The sequence below is a fragment of the Paroedura picta genome, chromosome 2, assembly GCF_049243985.1.
Source record: "Paroedura picta isolate Pp20150507F chromosome 2, Ppicta_v3.0, whole genome shotgun sequence".
Lineage (NCBI taxonomy): Eukaryota > Metazoa > Chordata > Lepidosauria > Squamata > Gekkonidae > Paroedura > Paroedura picta.
Genome location: NC_135370.1, coordinates 108,224,405 through 108,248,304, shown reverse-complemented (window position 1 = coordinate 108,248,304; position 23,900 = coordinate 108,224,405). Strand labels below are relative to the sequence as shown.

The following is a 23,900-nucleotide window of genomic DNA, read 5'->3' as shown; positions in this document are numbered from 1 at the left end:
CCTATCAAGATCATCCTGTATCCTGATTCTGTTTTCTGTTGTGTTTGCTACCCCTCCCTGTTTAGTATACTCTGCAAATTTAATAAGTACCCCCTCTAATCCCTCATCCAAATCATTTATAAATATGTTGAACAACACAGGCCCCAGGACAGATCCCCAAGGCATTCCACTTGTCACTCGTCTCCAAGAGGAAGCTGAACCATTAACAAGCACCCTTTGGGTATGATCTGTCAACCAGGTATAGATCCACGTGACAGAATTAGGATCCATAGTGCATTTTACCAACTTGTCAACAAGAATATCATGTGGAACCTTATCAAAGCTTTACTGAAATCCAGATAAACTATGTCCACAGCATTCCCCTGATCCAGCAAGGTAGTCACTTTCTCAAAAAAGAGAGAAGGTTGGTCTGACATAACTTCCTGCGAAACCTGTGCTGAGTTTTAGAAATCACATCTCTGTGTTCCAGCTGCTCAAGGAATGACTGATGATTTGTTCCAAAATTTTGCTAGCTGCAGATGTCAAGCTAATGGGTCGGTAGTCACCCGGATCATCTTTTTTCCCTTTCTTGAAAATGGGTTGTTGGAGTGGGATGAAAGAAATCATGTGGTTATTTTTGTTGATGGGATTGTTCTTAAATCAGTTTTAGATGGAAATTAATTATGTATGGATTGCTAGTATTCTTGGACTGCCTCAGGCACATGCTTATGGGAAACTGGTATGGTATCTCTTGTCTTTCTTATACCATTTTTCAAACAGTTTCTCTTTGTGGATTACTCAGCAGTTATTTTTTAAGAATAGTAAAGGAGCTTAAACGTAACTGCTGTGCTTTTTTAAAAAATGTGCTTTAAGCTGCAGACTTGCTCATGCTCATTAGTTTAAATACAAAGGGGAAAACAGACATGACATAAATAGGAGCTGCATATTTATACATTCCAAAATCAGTTATAAAAAATCCCACAGAAGATGGACTGCATGAGGAGGCCTTGGTAGAAGGCTACTGAAATGGAACTGGCAGAATTTATCCATCCTAATTTCAGTGTACATTTAGATTTACATCAGATGTAGGACTGAAGCATTGATCGGCTATATGCATTGATCTAGTTAGCTGGATTGGACTATCCAATGATATTGCAACAATGTTATGATTTGATTCTGAGAAAACCAGCTGTTTGTGATACTGTGTGTAGTCCTTTGAAATGAGTTAATAAAAACATTGTTAATTCATAATACTCCTCAAAGGTAATGTTATTCATTTTTATAAGAATTAACATAGAATCAATGAATAAAAGAATTGGATCTTTTATTTATCCTGGGTCATCTAGTCCAAATCCCCGCACAATGTATAAAGTGATAAACAACTGCTGCTCTTTTAATCTGTTGCGTTTGCTGTTAAAAAAATATATTTGAGGGTCTCAGAAGTTGGCATATTTTGCCTAAGTCTGATCTTTCCATGTAATGTTTTTGTTATGTTTTTAGAAAATAAAAAGCTGCTTTGTATGTAATTCTCTGAGCAACTGAAATATTTGACCTTAGACTGATTTCTAGGAGCCATTCATCTAAAAAACAATATGCTGGCATTGTTAGACCAGTTTCTTCTGTATTTTTGGATAATCTACATACTGTTTTAAGTGAATCAGAATGTATCCTTGATTACTGAAGTGAAATTGTTCATAATATGAATATCTGAGTTCTGGTAGCTATATACATTTGGTATAATGACACAGCGGCATTTGAGTCATAGAATCACGGAAGGGGCCATACAGGCCAATTTATCCAGACCCCTGCTCTGGACTATCATAAGGTTGGACTATCATAAAATTATTAAGCTATTAATTATCAGAAAAAAATGTTTACATCAGCTCAGATAATATCTGAACTAACAAAACATGAATTTGTCTTGTGCATGGAGAGGTCTTATGAGAAGAGGTTTATTCTACCTTTCCCAATAAAAATATAACACACATACATAAATACATTAAGACAATGAAAAAATAGATAAGATTACCACAAAATTCAGTCACAGGTTCAAAAATTATAGCCACAGGTTCAAAAATTATTCCCTTTATAATTGAACAGTCTTGGTGATAATACAAATGTTTCATATATTTGTGGTAAGAACAGATTAATTAAAGATGCAGAGATTTTGACTTTGATTCTGTTTTATGAATTTAATTCCAATGTATTGACAGCAGTTTATGATTTTATAATATTCAAGATGAATTATGGAAATGCTATTACCAAACTGTTATGAATACATATTTTGCATAAAATTTATTGTGATGCAAGTAGTCAGCTCTGCCTAGAATTAATTTTGCCTGATTGCTGTCTTTTCAAATTGTAAGTCATCCACTTCGTTGGTTACAGCAAATTCTTCCCATAATATATTGAATCTATTGAATGACTTCACTCTAATTAAGCTTATTTGCAGGTACAAAGATTTATGATTTCTTTGAATGTTTGTGCTATGTGCTGAACACGCAAAAAGTAAACTTGAAACCAGTATAATTAGTTGGTGGTTTGAGATCAAGATCAGACTTTCCCATTATGCTACCATTGATACACTGATGTTCTAATTCAAATGCATTTTGTCTACAATACAAGCAAATTTAATGTTGTTTCTTATACTTTATCCATATTCAAAATTATCACTGAAATCATAAATGTTTATGTTTGTAACTCTTTATGTGATACTTCACTGGATGCCATTATTGTTATACACTGTGATGTTGCATTACCATAGCTGCTGATGCCACTAATGTAGAGCTCTTTGCTATTACATTACTTGTCATACCATATTCACTGTCTTCATGATGCCCAGGTTGGATTTTTGATTTACATGGTAAAATAAACTTAGAGGAAGCTGCCAAATCAAAGCAAGTGCAGGAAGCATTTGTTTAGCTAAACACATTACTGTATTATAAAAATTTTGGGCAAGCTGCCTTTTGTGCCTAGAGTGGGGAATAGTTTGGCTGGGGGAGAAGGATGATGAAGACCTTTTATGCATGGCAGTGGCCACACCAGGCCGCTGCCAATGCATTGTGGCAGAGCAATATGCTCCAATGTTTCTTGTGTCCCCATGGGGGATGCATTTCAGTGGTGGAACTGGTCCACCATTTTCCACATCCCCATGGAGAACACATTTTTGCAATGGAGCAGCTCTGCTGCCAGAAAGGTTCTGCTGGGGGGCGGGGGGGGGCAGGGGGGGTTGCAGGAAGGTGGGATTGAATGAGAATGTGATCCTACCTTCCTGCAAAATAATTTAAAAAGCACATTTGACCATACGGTGCTGCAATGCATTGCAGAGCTGAGTGGGACATTTTCAGTCCCCTCCTAGCCACCATAGCATGGGGAGGAGCAGGGCCTGGCCTGGTTGCCAATGGCGGCCTTGGCAAAAAAGTGAACACTGGAAAATCAGCATTCCCTTGCAGCAAGCCATCAGAGGCTCCAAAAGAGGGCCAGGGCTTGCGGTGACATCATGCATAAGTGGGGATTAGCCCCACTGCCATGCAAGTGGTTGCCCAGCCTTTCCTACCTGTGTGTAATCTATCATAGACACACTGGGCTAGGGAGAGGCAGGCCAGAACTTTGTTAATTACAAGTTCCTCTAGTCTTGGAACAGCATAGGCTGGGGACAGTGGGTGTATTTGACTACTGCCAACAACCCATCCAACCCACCTGTTGGGATAACCAAGGGAAGATGGCTGATACTAGATATAGAAGTGGTGGATGTCACAGTTCCTTCTTCCCCTCATCAGTCTCCTGAGCTTGAATGAGCCCCAAGATTGGCCGTCATGCACTCTGCCCTCAGAGCCCCTTAAAGGGGCCCCTGTTTAGGTCATGCAGGGAAATCACCCTGCCTTATCTTTATTATGTTCCCTAGCCTATGCCTAAATCACAACACCCAGTTACGGTAGTCTCTTTTTAACAATATAATCAAGCTTATATAGCATCTACTTTCCCCCATGGGGAACATGAAACCCCTGGGGCTTATCAGAGCTTTCAGTACAATTCCTTCTTGTCCCTGTTAGCTAGCAGCCCTTTGTGAACATAGTAAAAGAAAAATAGCAACAATAGAAATAAGAATTCAGAAAGATGGAATGGGATGGTGGGTTATTGCTTGCAGATAGCTGCAAATGCCCAGCAACCTGCAGCCCCTTCCTTTTAAACATGAGCAGTGGACTAAATTGAAACCTGCCACCCTTAGGTCCACTGACCACTCTTTCCCCCAGTGAAGTGATTGGCCAATATGAGTGGGGCTGCAGGAAGCTACCGAAGAACCACTGGCTGAGAGCAAATGTTGGACACAATTACCCAGAGTCATACTGGTTCCCCATCCTTCCAGGCACAAATAAAGATTTTGCTATATTCAAAAAAAGAAAAGAAAAGAAAAAGCTGAAACACCATTTAAGGTTGTATTTTTAAGCTGATCTTTCTAAATATTTGCAAACGTAAAAGCGATAATCTGCCATGTAAATCATCTAACACCATGACATAAGTTTTCTGTCTCATCCAACGAAGTATAAATATGATAAAAGAGCTTAATTTTATTTATTTGGATCTATTTTCCCCTTGGGAAGTAATGTCAGTATTATTCACTTTAAATTTAAAGCAAAGGGAACACATTGCCTCATGACTGCTGCTTATTTGTTTACTTCAAGAAAACAGCATCCTGCTGCTTTTTACTCTACACTAACAACATTATATCTTTCCCATGATGCCACTGGCAGGGCCTAAGTACCACTGAGACTACATTACTCATCTCAGACCTTCAAGGGGTAAGCAGCAAGCAGTGGTCGCAGCTATGCATCCCTGCATGCATGATGTTTCCTCCTCCTTTATGCCAAAAAGCAGCGAATAGAGAGAAAGACAAAAAAGAATTTTCCAGTTTTCCTAAGGTAACGAGGTTCATATTTAGATTTCAGAATGAATGGCTGTTCAGAAGGAAGTCAAGTGCAAAATTCAAAAAGGTAAACCTCTAAGGCCAACCCAAGAAAACAATATATAATCTTCCAAATTCTCAATCTCTTAATCAGATTGAGTATTAAAAACAGTAACAAGGGGGAACACTTCATTCTGGCCATAATGTTAAGACCTCATTGTATGTATCCAGTATGTTATATGGGCCTCTGATTTTATACCTTTTTAAAGTAAGTGATTGACTTTTCACTAAGGGGTGGTTTTAAAAAAATTGCTTTTCCAAACCCTTCAATCTCTAATGTGTTAAATTAGATATCTTCCCATAAAACCATTAAAAGGACAGTTGTACCAAAGAAAGCTTGTGCAGAAAATAAATTAAAAATCTGCACAGAGTTGAAAACTGGAAAGTTTTTCTCCCATCATTGTATGCTGTGGTTGCCATGGAAAGAATTCATATTCTGTGTTTGGTCCTTTTCTGCTGTTCTTAACAGAACTTTTGGCTTATTTCCTACTGCCATAATCATCTAGGTCAGTTTGAGTCACGTGCTATTTCTAAATAAAAAAAACCTGCTAATAGACCACTCCCGCTAAGCAGAACAAGTCTCTTTGACATGAAAACGGGTATCTAATGATTGATCTGAAAACTACAAAGCAAATATAATACATCTTTGCTCTCCGTTATTAAAAGCAGTTGCATTTGTGTACATTCTCTTCTTTCAGTTATTGCCCTGAGCCCATTCAGAACTTTGGCATGGAGCCCTGAGGCAGCCGCCCTTCCCAGTTTCCCATCTAAGTGGCCTTAGAAATAAAATCATAGCAAATGACCACTGACATCTTCTTACTTGGCATTCTTGCTTGTGTTGGGCATTGGTGTTACTAACATATTCGCTGTTGAAATGGGTTATTCTTTTTAAGTCTCCTGGTTGACTGTTTTCATAAGATACTTTAAAAATAGAAACTGTTTTAAACTGTCCCCACTTCACTGGATAGTATTATGGTGAATTTCCTGTAGTCTCAGTATGAATGTATGTAGATATGCATGTTTTTAGTTTGTATTACATTTTGTATGACAACATATTATAGCTTAAAATTATACCACTTCTTCATTTTAAAAATTATATATGGAGGACTTTATGTGCCTGTTTTTGATATAGCTTGATTGAAGAAACTGAACATGTAATAAGCATGAGCATGCTCCCTGGATCATTTAGAATGCACCGAGATTGATCTTTGATTTAATAGGTTCACTACACTGCAGGGACCTCTAGAGTTCTCCGTTGGGATAGGCATGAACTAGTTTACAAGTCAAAATTCATCATTAATTTGGTCCAGTTCATGCCCCCTGAATCAAGGTTCGGGGAAGGGACCTCCCTAAACATTTCCTGAAACTTTTGTCTGATTCAGTCCTAGACATCAAAACCTAGTAGTTGGACAGGGCAGTCCACACATCAGCTGTCAGGTTTAAGTGGCTGTCAGCCATTTAAACCGTCCATTTTGTTCCTGCCCTTCCAAACTAAGGAAGCAAATAGATCATTTAAATAGCTGCCAGCCTTTTACTAGTTGGTTTCACTTCACTTCAAAGTTGGAGGAGAAAAATTGATCACTATTTCAACTGCCAGCCATTTTGGCTGGCAGCCATTTAAACCAAATAGCTCAGTGGTTCTGTGTATCAGCTGTTAAGTATAAATGGATGGCAGTCATTTAAACCATCCATTTTGATCTCCCCCTCCCGCCCACTTCAAAATGGGGAAGTTAAAGACATTGGTGAAAAGGTTGAAAGTAGGCTTGTGCGATTTGGCCGCTTCGGCAGCCATTTCCTCCGGGCGCAGCCAGCGCAGCGCCATGGGGAGGCAGCGGCGTGGGCAGCAGTGCAGCGGCGTGCGCAACCACACAGGCGTGGAGTTCCGCGCCAGCGTGGTTGCACCCTCCCCCCCCTCACGGTGCGCCGCTGGCTGCGCCTGGAGGGAACGGCCACCGAAGTGGCTGAATCGCACAAGCCTAGTTGCAAGCATTTCAGTGGTCTATTTTGCTTCCCACCACTTCTAAGCAGGTGGAAGCAAAACAGATCGGTCTCAACTAGGTGGTTTTTTGGGGGGCTTTTGGTTCAGTTCAGGATCCCCCTGAACCCCAGATTAAACTGGAATTTTCTGGTGTCTGTCCATTCCTAGTACTCAGTGTCTAGAAGAGGAGCTAGCCTTTTTTGATACAAATTTGTTGATTACAACCCTTTTATTACTCCTTGTCTGATTATTCACAGGGGTGGCCATACTGGGATGCCACCAATTCCTATTGGTGGGGGCAGCATGCACCATCACATCCTGTATATGCATGGAAGAAGAAATACTCCAGCGAACACAGTCTGCCCTGGAGTTGTCCATCCACTTGGACAACTCCATGGCAGGAAGGATCCACTGCACATCATGGTGGCAGCAGGTGGCATTGGGGTCCCACCACATGCTGCTATCCCACCATTGTGGGGGTGTACCAACACCTCGTTTGGCTCTGCATGTAGCCCAACAGAGTGTTTTGTGTCCCTGCATGGATACACTGTAGGTGGGGGAGGAGGACAGGGCACCTTTGAGGCCTGGCTCTTCCATTGTTCTGGCTGCCACGGAAATACAAGGAATGTGGAAGAATCTGTATTCCCTTGCCATGGGTCATCAGAGGCCCTAACTCAGGCCAGGGCAGGGAGGGGGCCTGAATGGTGCCAGCATCATGAAACAGGGATTAGCCCTGCTGGCATGTGGGTGCCAGCCTGCCTTTCCCGGTGCATGCATAATCAATCCTTATGGAACACATTGAGAACCATTGACACCATCCTTACCTACACAATTCTGCTCTGTGGTTGATTTCTTAGTCATGTAGTAGCAACATTTACTGGAGTATTAATACTTCAGCCCCAGTTTGTTTTAAATTAAAATTGGAGACATGCTTCATTCTTGTATCCAGATCTCTTTTTTTCTCTCACTGGTAACAAAAACAACTGACATTATCTTTACATTCTTAGGGTAGCACCATTAATGTTGCCTCTTAATGTCCTGCCCACAGAATCACTCATTGCTTACAGATTAAACTGTTTTCTATGTCATTTCTGGGAGTCTGTCTGCTTGCCAGCTGTAGAGGCTGCATAAGAGAATCATGAGTTATTCTCAGTATATTATTGTATATCTGTTTGCACAGAAAGGTGGGATCAATTCAGGATACGTCACAATGGGATGAGTATGACAATTTTTAAAAGGACTTACTAGTATGCTGCACACAATTTGAGAATCATTGCATTACAGCGTGGTTCTAACTGTGATATAACTTTGGAACCAGCTACTAATATCGCATTAGCCAATTTTCTTTGTTTTGCTTTTTAATAAGTATTTTTCCCCAGTGGAATTGACTAGAGATCTAATGAACACCACTTGCAGAAACGTTCATGATCCAAACAACACTAAGTACTATTTACATCTCCAGCAAAAATCAGCAGATGTAGAAATGCTTAACTGTGGCTATATTAATTTCTTGAGCAATTAGTTATTTTTATCTAAAATTGTATGCTGTCTGTCCATAATGGTGATAGTACAGGCCAAAATAAGAATTATGCATCAAGACAACCCAAGTTTTGTGCCAAGATGAAATTGTGCAATCTAAAAACACTGGCAGCATTCAGACTGGACATGTGCACAGTTTTTTGTGTGCGTGTTTATAAACTCCCCCTACTCTTCCCAGCTCCTTTTACATCTGAAACGTAATTCAGAATTAATTCCTATGACCATGTCAGGAATATCAGCATTGGTTTATTCTCTACATGCAGTAATCTAAACCTTATCTTATTGGAATTTCAGTTTGTGGGGAAAAAAACACTCTCCAACTTACCCAGCTGCTGTATTTGAATAGCACCATAAATTTGAGTGTGATCCAACTATGAAGCTTTGAATGAGGCTGGGGGTGGGGAGGGAGTGCACCAATTTTAGCCACTTTTCTAAAATAAATAGAAAGTATGTCACTCAGGAAGCTTTCATAATATTTCACATATGCTGAAAATATTTCTATCTTAATACATTTGTGAGTAATGAAGTCAATTTTATTTTCCTAGAACCTCTTCAGTAAACATATTTTAGTTGGTGAAACCATTGCTAGTATTTATTTTCTTCCACCATGTCATTAGTGGCTAGTTTTGTTTGTTTTGGGATTTAAAGAATCAACTAGGGAGCAAAGTGCTAAAAATTTGTACTCAACCTCCTAAGTTTTTAAGAGACAGATGGCTTAGATTTTAACTTTCATGTATTAAGTAAAGGAACCCTGAATCTGATTCTAATCACAGTCTGGTGAACTTTCAGGGGAGAAATTTAAGATGAATCTTCACTACTATTCTTAGCTCTGTAGAGCAGAGGACATACCCATTCTCCTCATTTTGTCTGGTAGTCACAGCTGAAAACATGAAAAGCAGCCCTAGAAATGGGAAGTATATCTTTTCTGGGAACATATCCACATTGACAGCAATAACCCTGCCAACAGTCAACGCATATGTCCAAAAGCTGTTCCTACATACAGACAGAGCAATCTCTTATTTGAATTGTGCACAAGCTAGCATCCCAACTGTGGAGAACAGACTGTGTGGCTTGAAGGGTCTATAGATTCAGCTGCAGCTTCCTGGCATTGAGTTCCATGACAGTAGTAGCTCATTTTTCAGCCATTTGAATCCGGAAACTTCATCCATAGAGTTGGGAGCATACAGGCCATCCACTGCTCAATGCAGGATCAGCCTAAAGCATCCATGATTCTGCTGATTCATGATTCCAGGTCTCTGTGATTGTACCTCTTTGATCACATTTATTGTTTTCCCATTTGAACATGTTCCTTGAGACTGTCAGAACATAGATCTTGGGAAAGATTTCAGATGTCTAATGTGCTAACTCATGTTAGCACAGTTGTCCTTTGAATAAATGCTGTTTCTTTTGGCAAATTTAAAATTGCCAGCGATGGCCCCTCGTCGCAGGGGGGAAATGGTTTCCATATCCTAGCTTCAAATAATTACAAGCTTAGTTTTTCAGGATGGTATGCTCACATGCTAATTCCCTGTTGGTTATTTTAGAATACTGGAAGGAGATTCAATCTGTTCCTGAAACGACGTCTCAGGGTAAACCATTGACTACTTACGCTGCTAATGGCTTGGATGGCTGCAGTGATAACAAGCTTCACTGTGTGATGTCTCTAGTTTATTGGAAACAAGATTTACAATTAGATTCTTTTCTAAAAACCTGTAGTGATAAGGAAGTCAGGGTGGTGTAGTGGTTAAGAGTGTTAGCCTAGTATCTAAGATTCCCAGGTTGCAATCCCTACACATGCCCTGGAAGCTCAATGGGTGACCTTGGCCTAATCATACTTCCTTGGCCTAATCTACCTCTCAGGGTTGTACTGACAATAAAATGGAGGAGAGGAGAATGGTGTAAGCTGCTTTGGTCCCCATTGATAGGTAAAAGAAAAATCCACCTACAGGAAGCACACTGCAAGAGAAAGAAAAGAGAAGAGATAAGTGTAGAAGACACAAAATATGAAATGCATGAATAATCAATAAAAATAAATTTGTGGTGCTTTTTAATGTGTAATCTTGATTCTTTAATGCAGTGGTCCCCAACCTTTTTATCACCGGGGACCAGTCGACACTTGACAATTTTACTGAGGTGGGGGGGGGGTAGTCTTTTGCCGAGGGATGTCACCACTGCCACCTCAGCCCCTGCTCCATTTGCTTGCCTGCTGGTGCCCCTGACTTCCCGCTGCCTGTTGGGGGGGCACTGCTAGCAGCAGCTGCGTAGTGCCATGCTGAGGGGGAGCCCCAGCCATGGCGGCCGCCAGAGAGCACCAAAGGTGAGCCGGTGGCAGAGTGGCAGGGCAGCCCCCGAAGCAGCAGCTGGGGAGGAGGATGAGGAGGAGCCGCGGCCCGGTACCGACTGATCCATGGACCAGTACCGGTCCTCGGACCGGGGGTTGGGGACCACTGCTTTAATGTTCTCAACAGACTTCTTGCCAGAATGCAGTCTGGTACAAAGCTATTCTCAAATACCTTTCTTCTCTGAGCAAGAACATTAAACATCTTTAAATAGGACAGGGTCCTATTAAATAAAAGAGTAAGGCCACCTGGGGAGGAGTTAGGGCGGGCCCTGTCCAGGATAAAAACTCAGAGGGCCCAATCAGGAGCCGCGAAGCGGCTCCTGATTGGGCCCTCCGAGTGTCCATCCAGGGCCAAGTAGCCAATGGTGAGGCGCGCAAAGTGCCTTCCTATTGGCCCCTCACCAGGACAGACCAAAATTCCATTCACCCAGCCCAGTCTGGCTGCCAGTCTGCTCCTGACCACCAAAGGGAGAGGAGGTCAGTGGGGCTGCCAAGGGGGATGAGAACAGAGGCTGCGCCAGCCCTTTTCGCCCCAAGGCTGTCCTAACTGCCATGTCCAACTGTAAATTGCCTCAGAGCCCTGACAGAGCTGGCAGGAGGCTGCAGAGTGCACTCCCTCCCTTCAGGCCTTCTGGGAAGGAGCCTCTGATAGGCCCTGACTGAAGAGAGAAAGGCATTTCCAAGAGCAATGCAGGGGAGACTGAGGGCCTTCCTTTTGAGGGGGGGGGCTTTCCCCTTCTGCCAAACAGTTGCCTGACAGGGAGGCTACAGAAAAGCCCCTTCTCACTTAAAATAATGCTCTGGCCCGGGGGTTAGACACAGCCAAGCCGTGTGTCTTTCTTCTTTGCAACTCTGCAGATTTGAGGCCACTGCACAGCGTTATTCTGCAGAGAAAGCTGGCTCTTTTGTCTCCTGTTTCATCTGCACAACAACCCTGTGCAGTAGGCCTCAAGTCTTTTAATTCAACAACAACCTGTGTGGGAAGCCTTAAATATTTCTTCTCTACCACAACCCTCTCCAAAGTAGCCCTTTCTGCCTGGGGAGCTAATTCTAGGAGCTCTCTACGCCCCACCTGGAGGTTGGCTACCCCTGGGTTGGAAATATTCCTGGAGGTTTTGAGGTGGGACTTCAAAATCGTACAATGCCTCAGAGTCCAGCCTTCAAATGAGCCATTTCTGCCTGCAGTTGGTAGGGAGTGGTGCAGGAGTGTCCCTCCTGGCCTATGGGTTATGGCCAGCCCTTACCAGCAACTGTTTGTATTCTGGGGCGCAGACAGGCAGACCAGCATCAGTCCTGTGAGTCTGGAAAGTGCAGGAAGATCTAAATAAATATTTACAGCCTGAAACTAAATAGACAACAAGTAAATGTCTGGAGACACATCGTAACTGAAATAGTAACTGGCAAATAACCTTGGCCTGGCAAATAAAAAAACAGTATTAAAAACCTTACTAAGGTCAAGACTGCTGTGCACAGACAGTCTTCCTCTTAGGGTTGCCAGCTTCCCTGTGAGGCTCGCTACCCATCCTCCCTCATGGGGAGTCTGCTATGGGGAGAGAAGGGGAAGACGATTGGAAAATGCTGAGGCCTGCTGGGTCACTGCGGCCCATTCCCAGTTCTCTCAGATCTCTCACAACCCCACATACCTCACAGGTTGACTATTGTGGAGAGACAAATTGAAAAGGTGTTTGTAAACCGCTTTGAGACTCCTTTGGGTAGTAAGCAATAGGGTACAAAAATCCGTTCTTCTAAGGAGCAACCATGAAAGAAGCATGTGGGCACATAACATTTTACCAACAGTGCAAATATGGGAGACAGAAGGAACAGGGTGGACACCTGTGTACTGTGACTACCCTATGTGTATTAGGGCAGAGGGGCATTTCGGTTTCTGTGGCCTAATTCACACAAGAAGGGAAATGATGCAGGACTGGGGGGAATTGGTTGCCATGTAATCTTCCCCTAAGAAGAGTCTCCAGTCTGATTTTCCCTTCACATATCTGAAGACATGGCTCTGGGAAGCTCATCTGTAACCACTATGCCACAATTCCCAAAGGTCAGTCCTCTCCCACACTCAACAAACATTCCACACCACAGGTTCTTGACACCCATATCTCCACACCCATGGCCTCATTTGCCACCATGCCACCACAACCTCCCACACAACACACATGACAACCCCATGCCCTTACAGACTGGACAACTCCTCCCCTTCCTTTTCCCACTGCCAAGCTCTAGCGCCCGTTGTATTCTTGGAGACAACGGGCTTTGCCCCTAGTAAAAAATAAATATGATATAATATGATATACCCCATTTTGACCAAAGTGAAATAAAATAAGAAGCAGTCACCATTTACCTTTTAAGTTATGAACACTACTGAGAAGAACTCTGTTGAGAATGTTAAAGAATCATGATTACACATAAGAAGCATAATTAATTTGTTATTTGTATTGATTATTCATATATTTCATATTTTGGGTCTCTTCTGCAGGCATCTCTTCACTTTCTCTTGGGTTCCCACTGGATAGAAAAGTGGGATATGAGTGAATTAAATAAAAGTAGACAATTTAAACAGAAAAAAGTAATGAATTTCTGATGTTTATTGGTCTGCCTCTTAAAAAGTCCCCAAAAGAACAAAAATCCCATTTTAAAATCATGAATTAAGACAGATATGGTATACAGTGATAATTTTAAAATGATTACTGGCAGGAAATCTTGTAACCAGTTTTTTTTGTTTTGTTTTTTTACTTAGATAATAGTGGGATCCTAAGCATGGTATTAGCCTTCTATATATTTAACAATTTGCTCACCTAATATTTGGGAAACAGTCTCTTGGGTGGAGACTGTCCAGGGCCAGTCCGGACTCTACTTCTGGTCCCAGGGGCCAGCTGTGTGACTCCTGATTGGCCCAGCCCCCCCCCCAGGCTTTCCCCCCCACAAACCCAGTAACACCACTTATTTAGCGTTTGGATGTTGCTGGGGATGGAGGTGGGCTTCTTTGAGGTTCCCAGGAACTGGGAGGGGGAGCTGGGTCTACCTAGCCCTGTTTGCCACCCATGGGGGAGAAGGACGAGGGGCAGAGGCTGCTGGAGCCCTTCCCGCCCCCTGTGGGAGTGCAGGGTGGGGAGGGCTGGCTTCATTCCACTACATGCTGCAGGAATGCTTCCCAGCCTGTACGTGAGTGTGGGGGGAGGGCTGCCTCCACTCCCCCATGGGCTGGGAAGAGCACCCGGGAGAGCTGTCTGCCACCACCTCTCCCAGGCTTGCTGGATGCAGAAAACCCCGGCCAGCCTGGGAGACTCCATGCCAGCCCTTCCCCATTTCTCTCTCCTCTTTCTCTCTCTCTTTCCTACCTCTTTCTGCATCTCTCCTTCTATATTTCTATCTTCTTCTCCCTCATTTTCTCTCTATTTTTGTTTCTGTTCTTCTCTGTCTGTCCGTCTGTCTGTCTGTCTGTCTCTCTCTCTCTCTCTTTAACTTTCTTTCCTTCTACCTATACTTCTTGTTCTCACACTCTTTTCCCTCTCTTTTCTTATATCTCTCCCTTTCTCTTTTTCTATCATCTCTCTCTCTCTCTTTCTTATTCACTCTCTTTCTTTCCACCTCTCTCTCTCTTTGCTATTTCTCCAACTCCACCCATGCTAGCGCCCGTTGTATTGGCTACAATGGGTTTTAATTCTAATGTACTTATAATCTAGAAGGGTGTAAATCCATTTAACATTGCACCGTAATTCTCAAAAAGTCATGCAAGTATCAAGTTGCAAAAAGGAGAAGTGTTGGTTTTTATATCCTGCTTTTCACTACCTGAATGAGTTCCAAAGCAAATTATAGTTGCCTTCCACTCCTCTCTCCATAACACATACCCTGTGAGATAGGTGGGGCTCAGAGAGCTCTGCCAGAACTGCTCAGCAAGAACAGTCCTAGGAGAACTGTGACCAGTCACTCTGGCTGCATGTAGAGGCGTGGGGAATCAAACCCAGCTCCCCAGATTAGAGGCTGCCCCTCTTAACCACTACACCAAGTTGTGCAATTATGTGGATACCATGTTGCAAATGGGCCTGATCAGTGTTTATTTAACACTTTTATGTAAACCATCCAGAGCCGTAGGGAAGGGTGGTATAAAAATATAAATAAATAAAGATGCCAGTAGACTCTAACTTTGTTCTGTTGTTTCAGCCCAAAATTCTGTGGGAAGTTTGGTCTGTGTTCAGAATCTGCTCCAAAAATGGCTACCCACTGAATCTACTTTCAGATTAGTTACTGAAAACATTTATGAGTTGTTCCAGTAAAAAAAAAAACACAAGTGTTTAAGTAAGTATACAGCAAGATTAAAAGTGGGTAGAGATACAAGAAGATATAGAGCACAACATGATCCTGCAGCAACAAAAATTAGTCCTGAAACAGGAATAACCAGACATCTTCTACAAAAGTGTTTTGAACCCACCAAAATCAGTTGGGAAATTCAGTTTTGTGTAGATTGCAAACTCTGGAGTCTCTTTCCTCTTAGAGATAATTATGAACACAGCCCAAAATTCTGTGGGAAGTTTGGTCTCTGTTCAGAATCTGCTCCAAGTTTTGTAATAGTCTTAACCTGGCACTTCTCCCAGACTTCCCCTTGTAGAAGGAGAAGGCATGGTGTTGCAAAGGCATCAGTAGTTTTCCAATCTTCCAGGATCTATTATTGAAAAAAATGAAAAATACAGTTTTCAATCTTCTCTATGGCAAAGAACACTTCTAAACATACTTGGAAGCCCCAGGCAAGTTCAAACAGGTATCCAGCAAGATTGAAAGATCAGCCAAGATCTGTTATTGAAGAAATGAAAAATACAATTTTCAGTCTTCCCTGTGGCAAAGAACATTTCTAAACATGCTTGGGAGTATCTATGGTAGCTTGGAAATCTAGTGAGAGCATTCCTCGCTGCCAGATATTCCTTTTCCCCCTTTGTGTTCTAATTTGGAGAATGATGGCAGACAGCCTTTCCAAAGCCATATTGTTTGGATGTTTGTTTGGCAAACTCTTGGAAATACCCTGAGCTTATGCTGAATAAGTTCAATAAGACCGAGCCGATTACAAAGAAGCAGGGAGATTATTATTGTTAATAGTTTCCTATTAAATGTGTGAAATAAAAAAGTAACCAAAAGGCACCATTTCCAAAGTCTGAAAAGCCTTTAGCCAAGTGCAAAATTATGTTCACTCACAATCTGCACATATGTTGCTTTTCTAAACTTTCCCACGAAAGGGGGAATATATTGTGTTTACTTTCAGAGCTGCTGCTGTGCTTCCTGCTTTTCCATGTATCATTATTTAAAAATATAGAACGGTATTATTTTACAAAATTAGACTGGGATGAGAACATTACGTCAGCAATGTTTGCAATGGCTTCTAAAAGTAGGCATTTAGGCAAAAAGAAAAAGGCTTTTAAAAACAGCAGTCCTTTGTCACTGTTCTACTAACATGTCTTGTGTGTAACATTTGTGATGTATTTTTTGTCTATGTCAGTCTTACCTGTAACATTCTTGAGTTGTTTTCTTGAACAACAGAGGTGTGGAAGAATGAGTTGATAGCAGCAGTGGTGTGTTTGTGGGTGAGAGCGAGAGAGAGTGGCCATTGAGAAAGGCTGGCACACTTGTTTGTGAATGCTGGGGCGGGGGGGGGGCAGTCCATGGTGTGTGCTTATGAGATGGAAAGAAGGTGACCAGGCTATGCTTGATGAGCAAGTGCAATAACAGCTACTGTACCTTGGGACTACATACAATAATATATCACAAAACTAAAATAATGTCCATGAATTATTGGATTTTTTGCCTATTATTTATAAATCAAGGGACCTGGTCTTTGAGCTTCACTATCACCACGGAGCACATAGGAAACTAGAAGATTGAATGTCTTAAACAAATGAAAACAAGGCTGTTTTCCAGCCTTGCATATAAGCAGCTACAGATGTAAATACTGTGTATTGTCTTCTCTACAGATTGACAAGCGACATCAAAGCAAAGACTCTATTTTCTTCAGAGATGGTATCCGGCAAATAGACTTTGTACTGTCTTATGTAGATGATCCAAATAAGGAAGGGGAGAAGAAAGTGGTAAGGCTTTTTTTCTCCCCTGAATACTTTTAAATGGGCAATTTAAGTAACATCTGTGACAAGAACAGTTTGTCTCGAAAACCCAGTTCTTATAGTACATATTGTTGTGCACCCAAAATGTTGCACCTTTAACTGGAAATGCTAATAGTTCAGTTTTAATGAATACTGTCTCTATAAAGTTCTCTTTGTTTCAAAATAAGTGTGCTGAGTTGTTATACTGCAACTTTTGAACTAAAGAAACATTCAGAGGACCAAGATGTCTTGGAGTAGTAATGTTTGATCTTATTAACAAGGGGATACTAGGCAAATCCTTTTTCCCATTGGTGAATGCATCATTTTGACTGCAGTCCTGAAAAGCATTTTGTGTATTTGGTTACTACCCTAATCATTGTTTTTGTTGCCTTGTAAATACAGGTAGTGTGAATATTCCACACCAATATGAAGCTACTAAAAAGATTAATTTACAATTGCTGGCTGCAGCTTCTCTTGATTTCTGAAAGCTGAATTCCATGTTATTCAAGTAAAGATTTAATTACATCATAGACTTAAACTTGTGTAAGATTTCCATCCTGGAAACAAGCTTGATGGGGAAGGCCATGGGATTTTCTGCATTCACAATTTTTCACTGCAGAACTTTCACCTAGGTTGGAGTGGCTCCCTCGTTGTCAGTCCTTCAGCATCTTTTCCTTCTATGAACATTTTAATTTAGTTGTTCTTCCTTTCTGATGGACATGAATGAAAAGGCATATTTCTTTCAATTTTTGATGCCAAGGGAAATGTTATTGTGTCCCAGTTTGTACTAGTTCCAGCATGGCTTTTCAAAGCTGTCAAAGGACATGAGGAACTGCCACTGAAAATCAAATGAGAGTGAAGATTTCATATCTGAATTGTGCTTTGTTCTGTAGAAAGTTTGGGAGGGGCTTGTTGTTGTTGTTTTAGAATATGTGTGTGAGTTATTTTGTTGAACTGGGCCACTTATTACCTAGAACACCCCTATATTAAGAATTATGACCATGGATTCTAACAGTGTATGATTTCACAACAGGTTTTATTTCATTGGCATACAGCCTGGCCTTGTTATTTCATTAACTAGGAATAAACTGCGCGAACAGATTGATGTTGTACGGTAATCACTGGGAAGCCTTGTGTTTCCCCCTTCCTCTAACACAATGACTTGGCAAAGTTGTATAAGTTCAGAATGAAAGTATTCTTGGGAAAGGAAGACAGCATCTGATGCATTTTAGAATATGTTGTGCTTTGTTTTTCCTAAATATTATACTAATTAAATGCCTTAATATTCATAACAAAAATACAGCTAATACTTACATATTAAATAAAACACAAATGTTTATAACACAAGACCAAATAAATAATTGAAATAGATGTTAGCTCAGAGGTTTGCATTTCAGTGCTCTTAGCTGAGCAATGCAGCATTTTAAAAATTAACTACGTAAATGCCCTTGGTCTTGAAAAACAAAGAGCTTGTTCAGTGTGGGATGTTATTGCTTGAAGGGCCAATTTTGACACATCATGGGATGTTGATCTTGTTTGTACTATAATCTGCTAAGCTTCTAAGAGGTCAAAACCAACACCTCGATTTTGGGCTTGCAAGCAGATTGGTAGCCAGTGCAATTTCAGGAGTATTGGGGTCTCATTTTCCCAGTCGCTGGCTCCAGCCAACAGGCCTTCAACATCATTCTGTACTAGCTGTAACTTCTGAATGCTTTTCAAGGGTTACTTCTAACAGAGCACAAGAGGAGGCCAGGGAGAATTATACTGTGACCCAAGCCTAAGAGCCCAAGTCACTTGAGTTTTCTGTTATCTTCTGTTATTATAATCTGACAAGTTACAAACAAATAAATGTTTGGAATCTGTCCGTGTTGCACACATCATTTTCACTAGTGTCATGTCCACAAAGAGAACATACTTTCATGATGCTCCTAGTCTGATGTTGCTTTTAATGCAAAAGTGAAGTGGCAGTAAGTATCAGCTCAAAATAACCCAGTGGTGTGAGTTTTCTCTCCGCTATATGGACTGCACCACCATTTAAGAAAACTGGAAAGCTTTAAAATAACCACAGAATCAAAATACCCTTCACAATCTCAGATGAAGGAGACATCTGGAAAGAAAAAGACTTAGCAGAACAAGAGCATTCCATGAGAACGCCTGCTATTGAATGCTATCTTTTAAAGATCACTCCTTTATTTATTACTGTAATGTTTGCAACAGATAGCGTTGTTATCAGAAAGTGACCTCATATTTATGTTAGTGACATATCTTTTTAGATAACATGTATTCATCATTCAGCAGAATAATTAACTTTAACTACAGGTCTGTGTTTTGAATATATTCTTAAACTGGACTTTGAAATGGAGATCTACTTTTATCTTGAATGAATTTGAACCCTTGGTGAATATCAGTCAAAGAGTATGGGTGCTAATAAACAGTAATCCTATAGCACAGCACCATGAGTGCTATATATGTCACTTTTTGAATATGGGGTTTATTGGGGGAATTGAAGTTTTAGCTATTCTTGGTACAGTCACAGGATCCATCCCAAAGGCTTTTTGGAGAGGGGCAGCCTAGAAATAGAAATAAATCAATCAATCTAAAGATTGTATGTGACTCCCTACACTTTCTTGTCATAATGGACTAACCTGCATGTTCTGCCTTGTTTTAGGAAAGGAGACGAGAATTTGAAAACAATCTAGAAAAGGCAGGTCTGGAACTAGAAACTGAAGACAAAAAGGTAAAGTAGCAATGTGGATTATATTTAAACTATATCAGTATATTTAATTCTCAATCTGGCCCCATGTGTGTATACTTAAATATGGAGATCAGGACCATGCATAGACCAGAAGTTTGCAGAGAAATTGGAAATGCAAAATATTGGGGTTTAACCCTCCTCCCCAAAGCAGCATCTGTAGCTTTAAAAAATTAATGTCCTCTGCAGCTATTGCTTGGCAACCACAATAGTATTACCGGCCTTCAAGTTGTGATTTCTTTCAATAAAAGACAATGGGCAGAGTTATTTCAGGCTGTTTTCAGTCAACTTGTTCCTATATAAATTGCACAATTCACTATTCGATTATGCAATACCATACAATTTAGCTGGGCCCAGCAACAATGAAGCGGCAGGGACTTACCGGTGCCGCTGGTTGGCTGGGGGAGGGCGAGTGGGGAAGCGCCGGCTCGGCATTCCTCGTGCGGGGCTCGGGCGCGGGGCGCGGCGGCGGCAGGCGCGCGAGCCTCGGGCGGGGGTTTAAACGCCCCGGGAGGACGTTGGCCGTTGCTTCCCTGCCTCTGTCTGGAGTGCGGGCGAGCAATCCCACCCTCCCACCCATTATGTTGTATGGTTTAATTGTTTATGTTTTGATTGCAATGTTTTAGTCACAGCGTTTGGAACACAGGAGAATGAGCCTATTGGGGGAGCCGGTATGCGATCGGACTCCCCTCAGGGGTTGGGACCTCCTTAACGAGGTGGTTCTAATGAGTGACCAGCTGACCCGGCGGGGCGGCGAGAGTGGCTCATTAATTGACCAGATGACTCTGGAGGTAGTCAAGGAGGTTTGCGCCCTTTGGCCCTCCATATGAGTTATCTCCCATGATTAGAAACCTGATTGGAAGTCCGTATTCCCAGCGGGGAACATTGATGGACTTCTTATCGGGTTGTGTGGGTGGGGCAGTCAGCGGACTGCCTAGGTAAGGCTCATTCACCTGGTGTAGCGCCAACCCTCCGTGGGAGGTTGTTTGATTAAAAGCTGTGGCCATTTTTAAGCCAATGCTGAGTCGCGTCTTCCTTCCACCAAATCTGGCCTCGTACCAGCCAACCTTCACTCAACTTGTATAACTTGGTTGGGGCCAGAAATAGATACCACACAATTCATCTGATTTACTAACACATGACTTTTGCCACTTGATCTGACTTTTCTCCCATGGAAAGACTGCCAGGGGAAGGGAAGGAGGGAAACCTAAGCCATTGGTATAGTAGCCAGAATGTAAGACTAGGATCAGTGACACCCAGTGTGAAACCAGCATCTTATCATGGAAGGCTGCATGAATAACACTGTGAGATTCTGCATTAATGTTCCTATTAGGCACCCTTAGGCATAATAATCCTTAGGGAGGCCTGAGATAAGGAAATTGCATAGCCACACTATTGTGCTGTAGATAGTGGTACTGCCTTGACTTGGGAAGCAGTCAAAACAACCATGGTAAGGAACTGCAAGCCTAAGAAGTCTCCTAATCCCAGGTGTGCCTACTATCAGGGGTTTAGAATTGCAGGGCTTTTTACTGGCTCATGTTCAGAGGCTGCAGTCCTGATCCTTTACATCATTGGGATGTAAATTTTATAAAGGACCAACAAGCCCCACAGAGAGTTAAGTGGTAGTTGTCGTTGCAGAAGAGGTGTCAAGAAGGGTTTGCAGAAGAAATACATGGGGTAGAAACAGCACTAGTTGCCCTGACGGACAACCTCTATCGCCAGCTGGATTGGGGCAGGTCTGTGTTGCTTATATTATTAGATCTCTCAGCAGCGTTCAACACAGTCAATCATGAGCTTTTAGCTCACCGCCTCGCCGATGCCGGGATCAGAGGGACTGTCCTTCACTGGCTGATCTCCTTTCCCTGGAATCGCAGACAGAGGGTAGCATTAGGAGAGAACTCATCAAGCCGCCACCAACTGGCTTGCAGAGTCCCCCAGGGGGCAGTTCTCTCTCCAATACTATTTAACATCTTTATGCGCCCTCTTGCCCAACTGGTGTGGAGGTTTGGGGTGGGTTGCCAACAATATGCCGATGACACTCAGCTCTTCCTCCTGATGGATGGCCGCCCTGACACTCCCCCTGAAACATTAGCCAGCTGCCTGGAAGCAGTGATGGGATGGCTTAAGCAGAGTCATCTGAAGCTTAAACCTTCAAAGACGCAAATCCTGTGGCTGGGCAGGAAAGGCCCAAGTGAGGAAGCATGCCTACCCAACCAGGATGGAGTGCAGCTATCAGTGGCCCACTCCACCAGGAACCTGGGAGTGATTGTTTTCAGTTGTGATAAGGAGAGGGTCCAAAATCACTGACAATGAACTCATTTGCAGAATGGAGATGCATTCAAAAGGAAGTAGTCCCAGGACCTAGTTCTCATGATGTATTCCTTACAGCTTAACTCAAGTCTTAGAGGACAGGCGATAAGTATGGAACATTAGGACCTATAGTTTTCCTTTCAATTCTGGGTCATGATTGTACTCTCACAATGGTCTCAGCACAGAGAAAGATAGTCACAAGTTCCAATATAATGAATGGCACAGGTTAGTTGACATTTCGGTATCTTGGCTAACTTGGATTAGAGCCTATAGCTGTAGAGAGGAGCCATGGCTTAGTGATAACATAATCTGCTTTGCATACAGAAGTCCCTGGTTCAATCACTGGTGATTCCAGATAAAAGGATTAGGTAATAGGTGACATGGAAGACCTCCAACTGAGTCCCTGAAGAACTGCTGCCAATCAATTGTCTGACTGACTAGAAGGCAGCAGCATGTATTTATGTGTTCATCCATTGCATGGGTTCACCATATATTCTGCTTTATAATGTTTGTAGAGCCCACATTTTTATTCAAGGTGTGTACATGTTAGCCCTGTTCATGCATTTAGCCCTGTTCACCTTTTACAGGTTAGCCCTATTCATACCTGTACATCTTGACTCTAAATATGGACATCAGTTAGTAAGAAAGACGCAACATGTGTTCACTTTACAAAGTATCCATGGACCAGTACCTGAATAAACATGGAGTTTGTGTCACATATTTAATTGTACATGTGTTAACTATAATATGAGAATTGCTTAACACACTTAGAAAATAATCAAGTGTATACTACACAGATTGGATGTGCATTCTCTGTAATGTGTGTACTGGGGTTATATACACATGTATCAGATGCTTCTTGGTCAGGTTCTCCAGCTTACATTCTTAAGGTGTACAAAAACACAGATATGCATCTTCTTCAAATGTTATGCCTTTTATTGTGGATATTAGTTTAACATCAGGGATTATTTCTTCACTTGTAGGAATCTGAAAATGGCAAAACTTACTTTGTGAAGGTTCATGCACCATGGGAGGTCCTGACTACATATGCGGAAGTACTGAACATCAAAGCGCCCATAAAGGAAAATGATATTACGTGTGCTGTAGAGAACCCCCTCGACTGCATAACTCGGCCATTCAGGCTGCCCGAGAACGTGATGCACCCAGAAACAGACTACTTCACAGCCCCATTCAGCAAGGAAAGGCAGGAACTCTACCTCATTCATGATGAGCAGACATTTTTCTCCCCATCAGTTAGAAACAGAATTGTGAGTACTTGTGCCCTTCAGTTCTGGCTAAAAGACCCCATGTGTAATCCACCCATTATAAAAATGGCACAGCATTACATTTCCTTTGCAATTCTGCACCAACACCAAGTCTTGTATTATGAGAAAAACACCCCGGGTTTATGTAGAAAAAAGATCAGAATCATGAGGTAGGTGGCTCAGTTAACACACAGTACAGTATAGAAAATTGCCCATGAACTTGGAACAAATGCAAGCTTCTTTGTGAAATGTGGCCAGTCCTAACTAGATCTTTCTAGTACACAAGCAGAAATGGGGTAAAACATGGCCATGAATAAGTGGCAAGATTAAATATTTATAAGCACAGATTTAACAAATTTCCCAGGATATCAGACAAGACTCTGGCTCTGAGAAACAGCTTCTTCTTTTCCTCTCACAAATACTTGCACCTTGGGAATGGATTTATAGCTCTTGGATTTAAACAGAGGAGGATCTCAGCAACACAGGCCCACTGCTGGTGTGAGACTAAGCAACTCCCATCTGTCAGTGTTGGCACTGTTAACAGTCCTGAGTTTATAATATAATGGCAGAAGAATGCCAGCATCAATTATCTTAGGTATCGTAAAGTTCAAAATCCAAGGTCCCGCTAGCTTCCACATGCATATGTGTCGATATTAGGGGATCATTTGTACAATTGGCTGC

At 41.9% G+C, this 23,900-nt stretch overlaps 1 protein-coding gene across 4 annotated transcripts in view; it reads left to right on the top strand.

The window, feature by feature from the left end:
• The window catches only part of ANO5 (anoctamin 5), an 81,682-nt gene that overhangs the window by 26,464 nt on the left and 31,318 nt on the right, over nucleotides 1-23,900 (top strand). Inside the window, exons 3-7 of one of the 4 annotated variants that reach the window (XM_077322018.1) lie at nucleotides 4,731-4,778; nucleotides 10,004-10,048; nucleotides 16,767-16,880; nucleotides 19,561-19,629; nucleotides 22,938-23,222. In XM_077322018.1, coding sequence (XP_077178133.1) covers nucleotides 4,731-4,778; nucleotides 10,004-10,048; nucleotides 16,767-16,880; nucleotides 19,561-19,629; nucleotides 22,938-23,222 — 561 coding nt within the window. The remainder of the gene's footprint in view (nucleotides 1-4,730; nucleotides 4,779-10,003; nucleotides 10,049-16,766; nucleotides 16,881-19,560; nucleotides 19,630-22,937; nucleotides 23,223-23,900) is intronic. The other 3 variants (XM_077322020.1, XM_077322019.1, XM_077322021.1) reach the window with 3 other exon arrangements.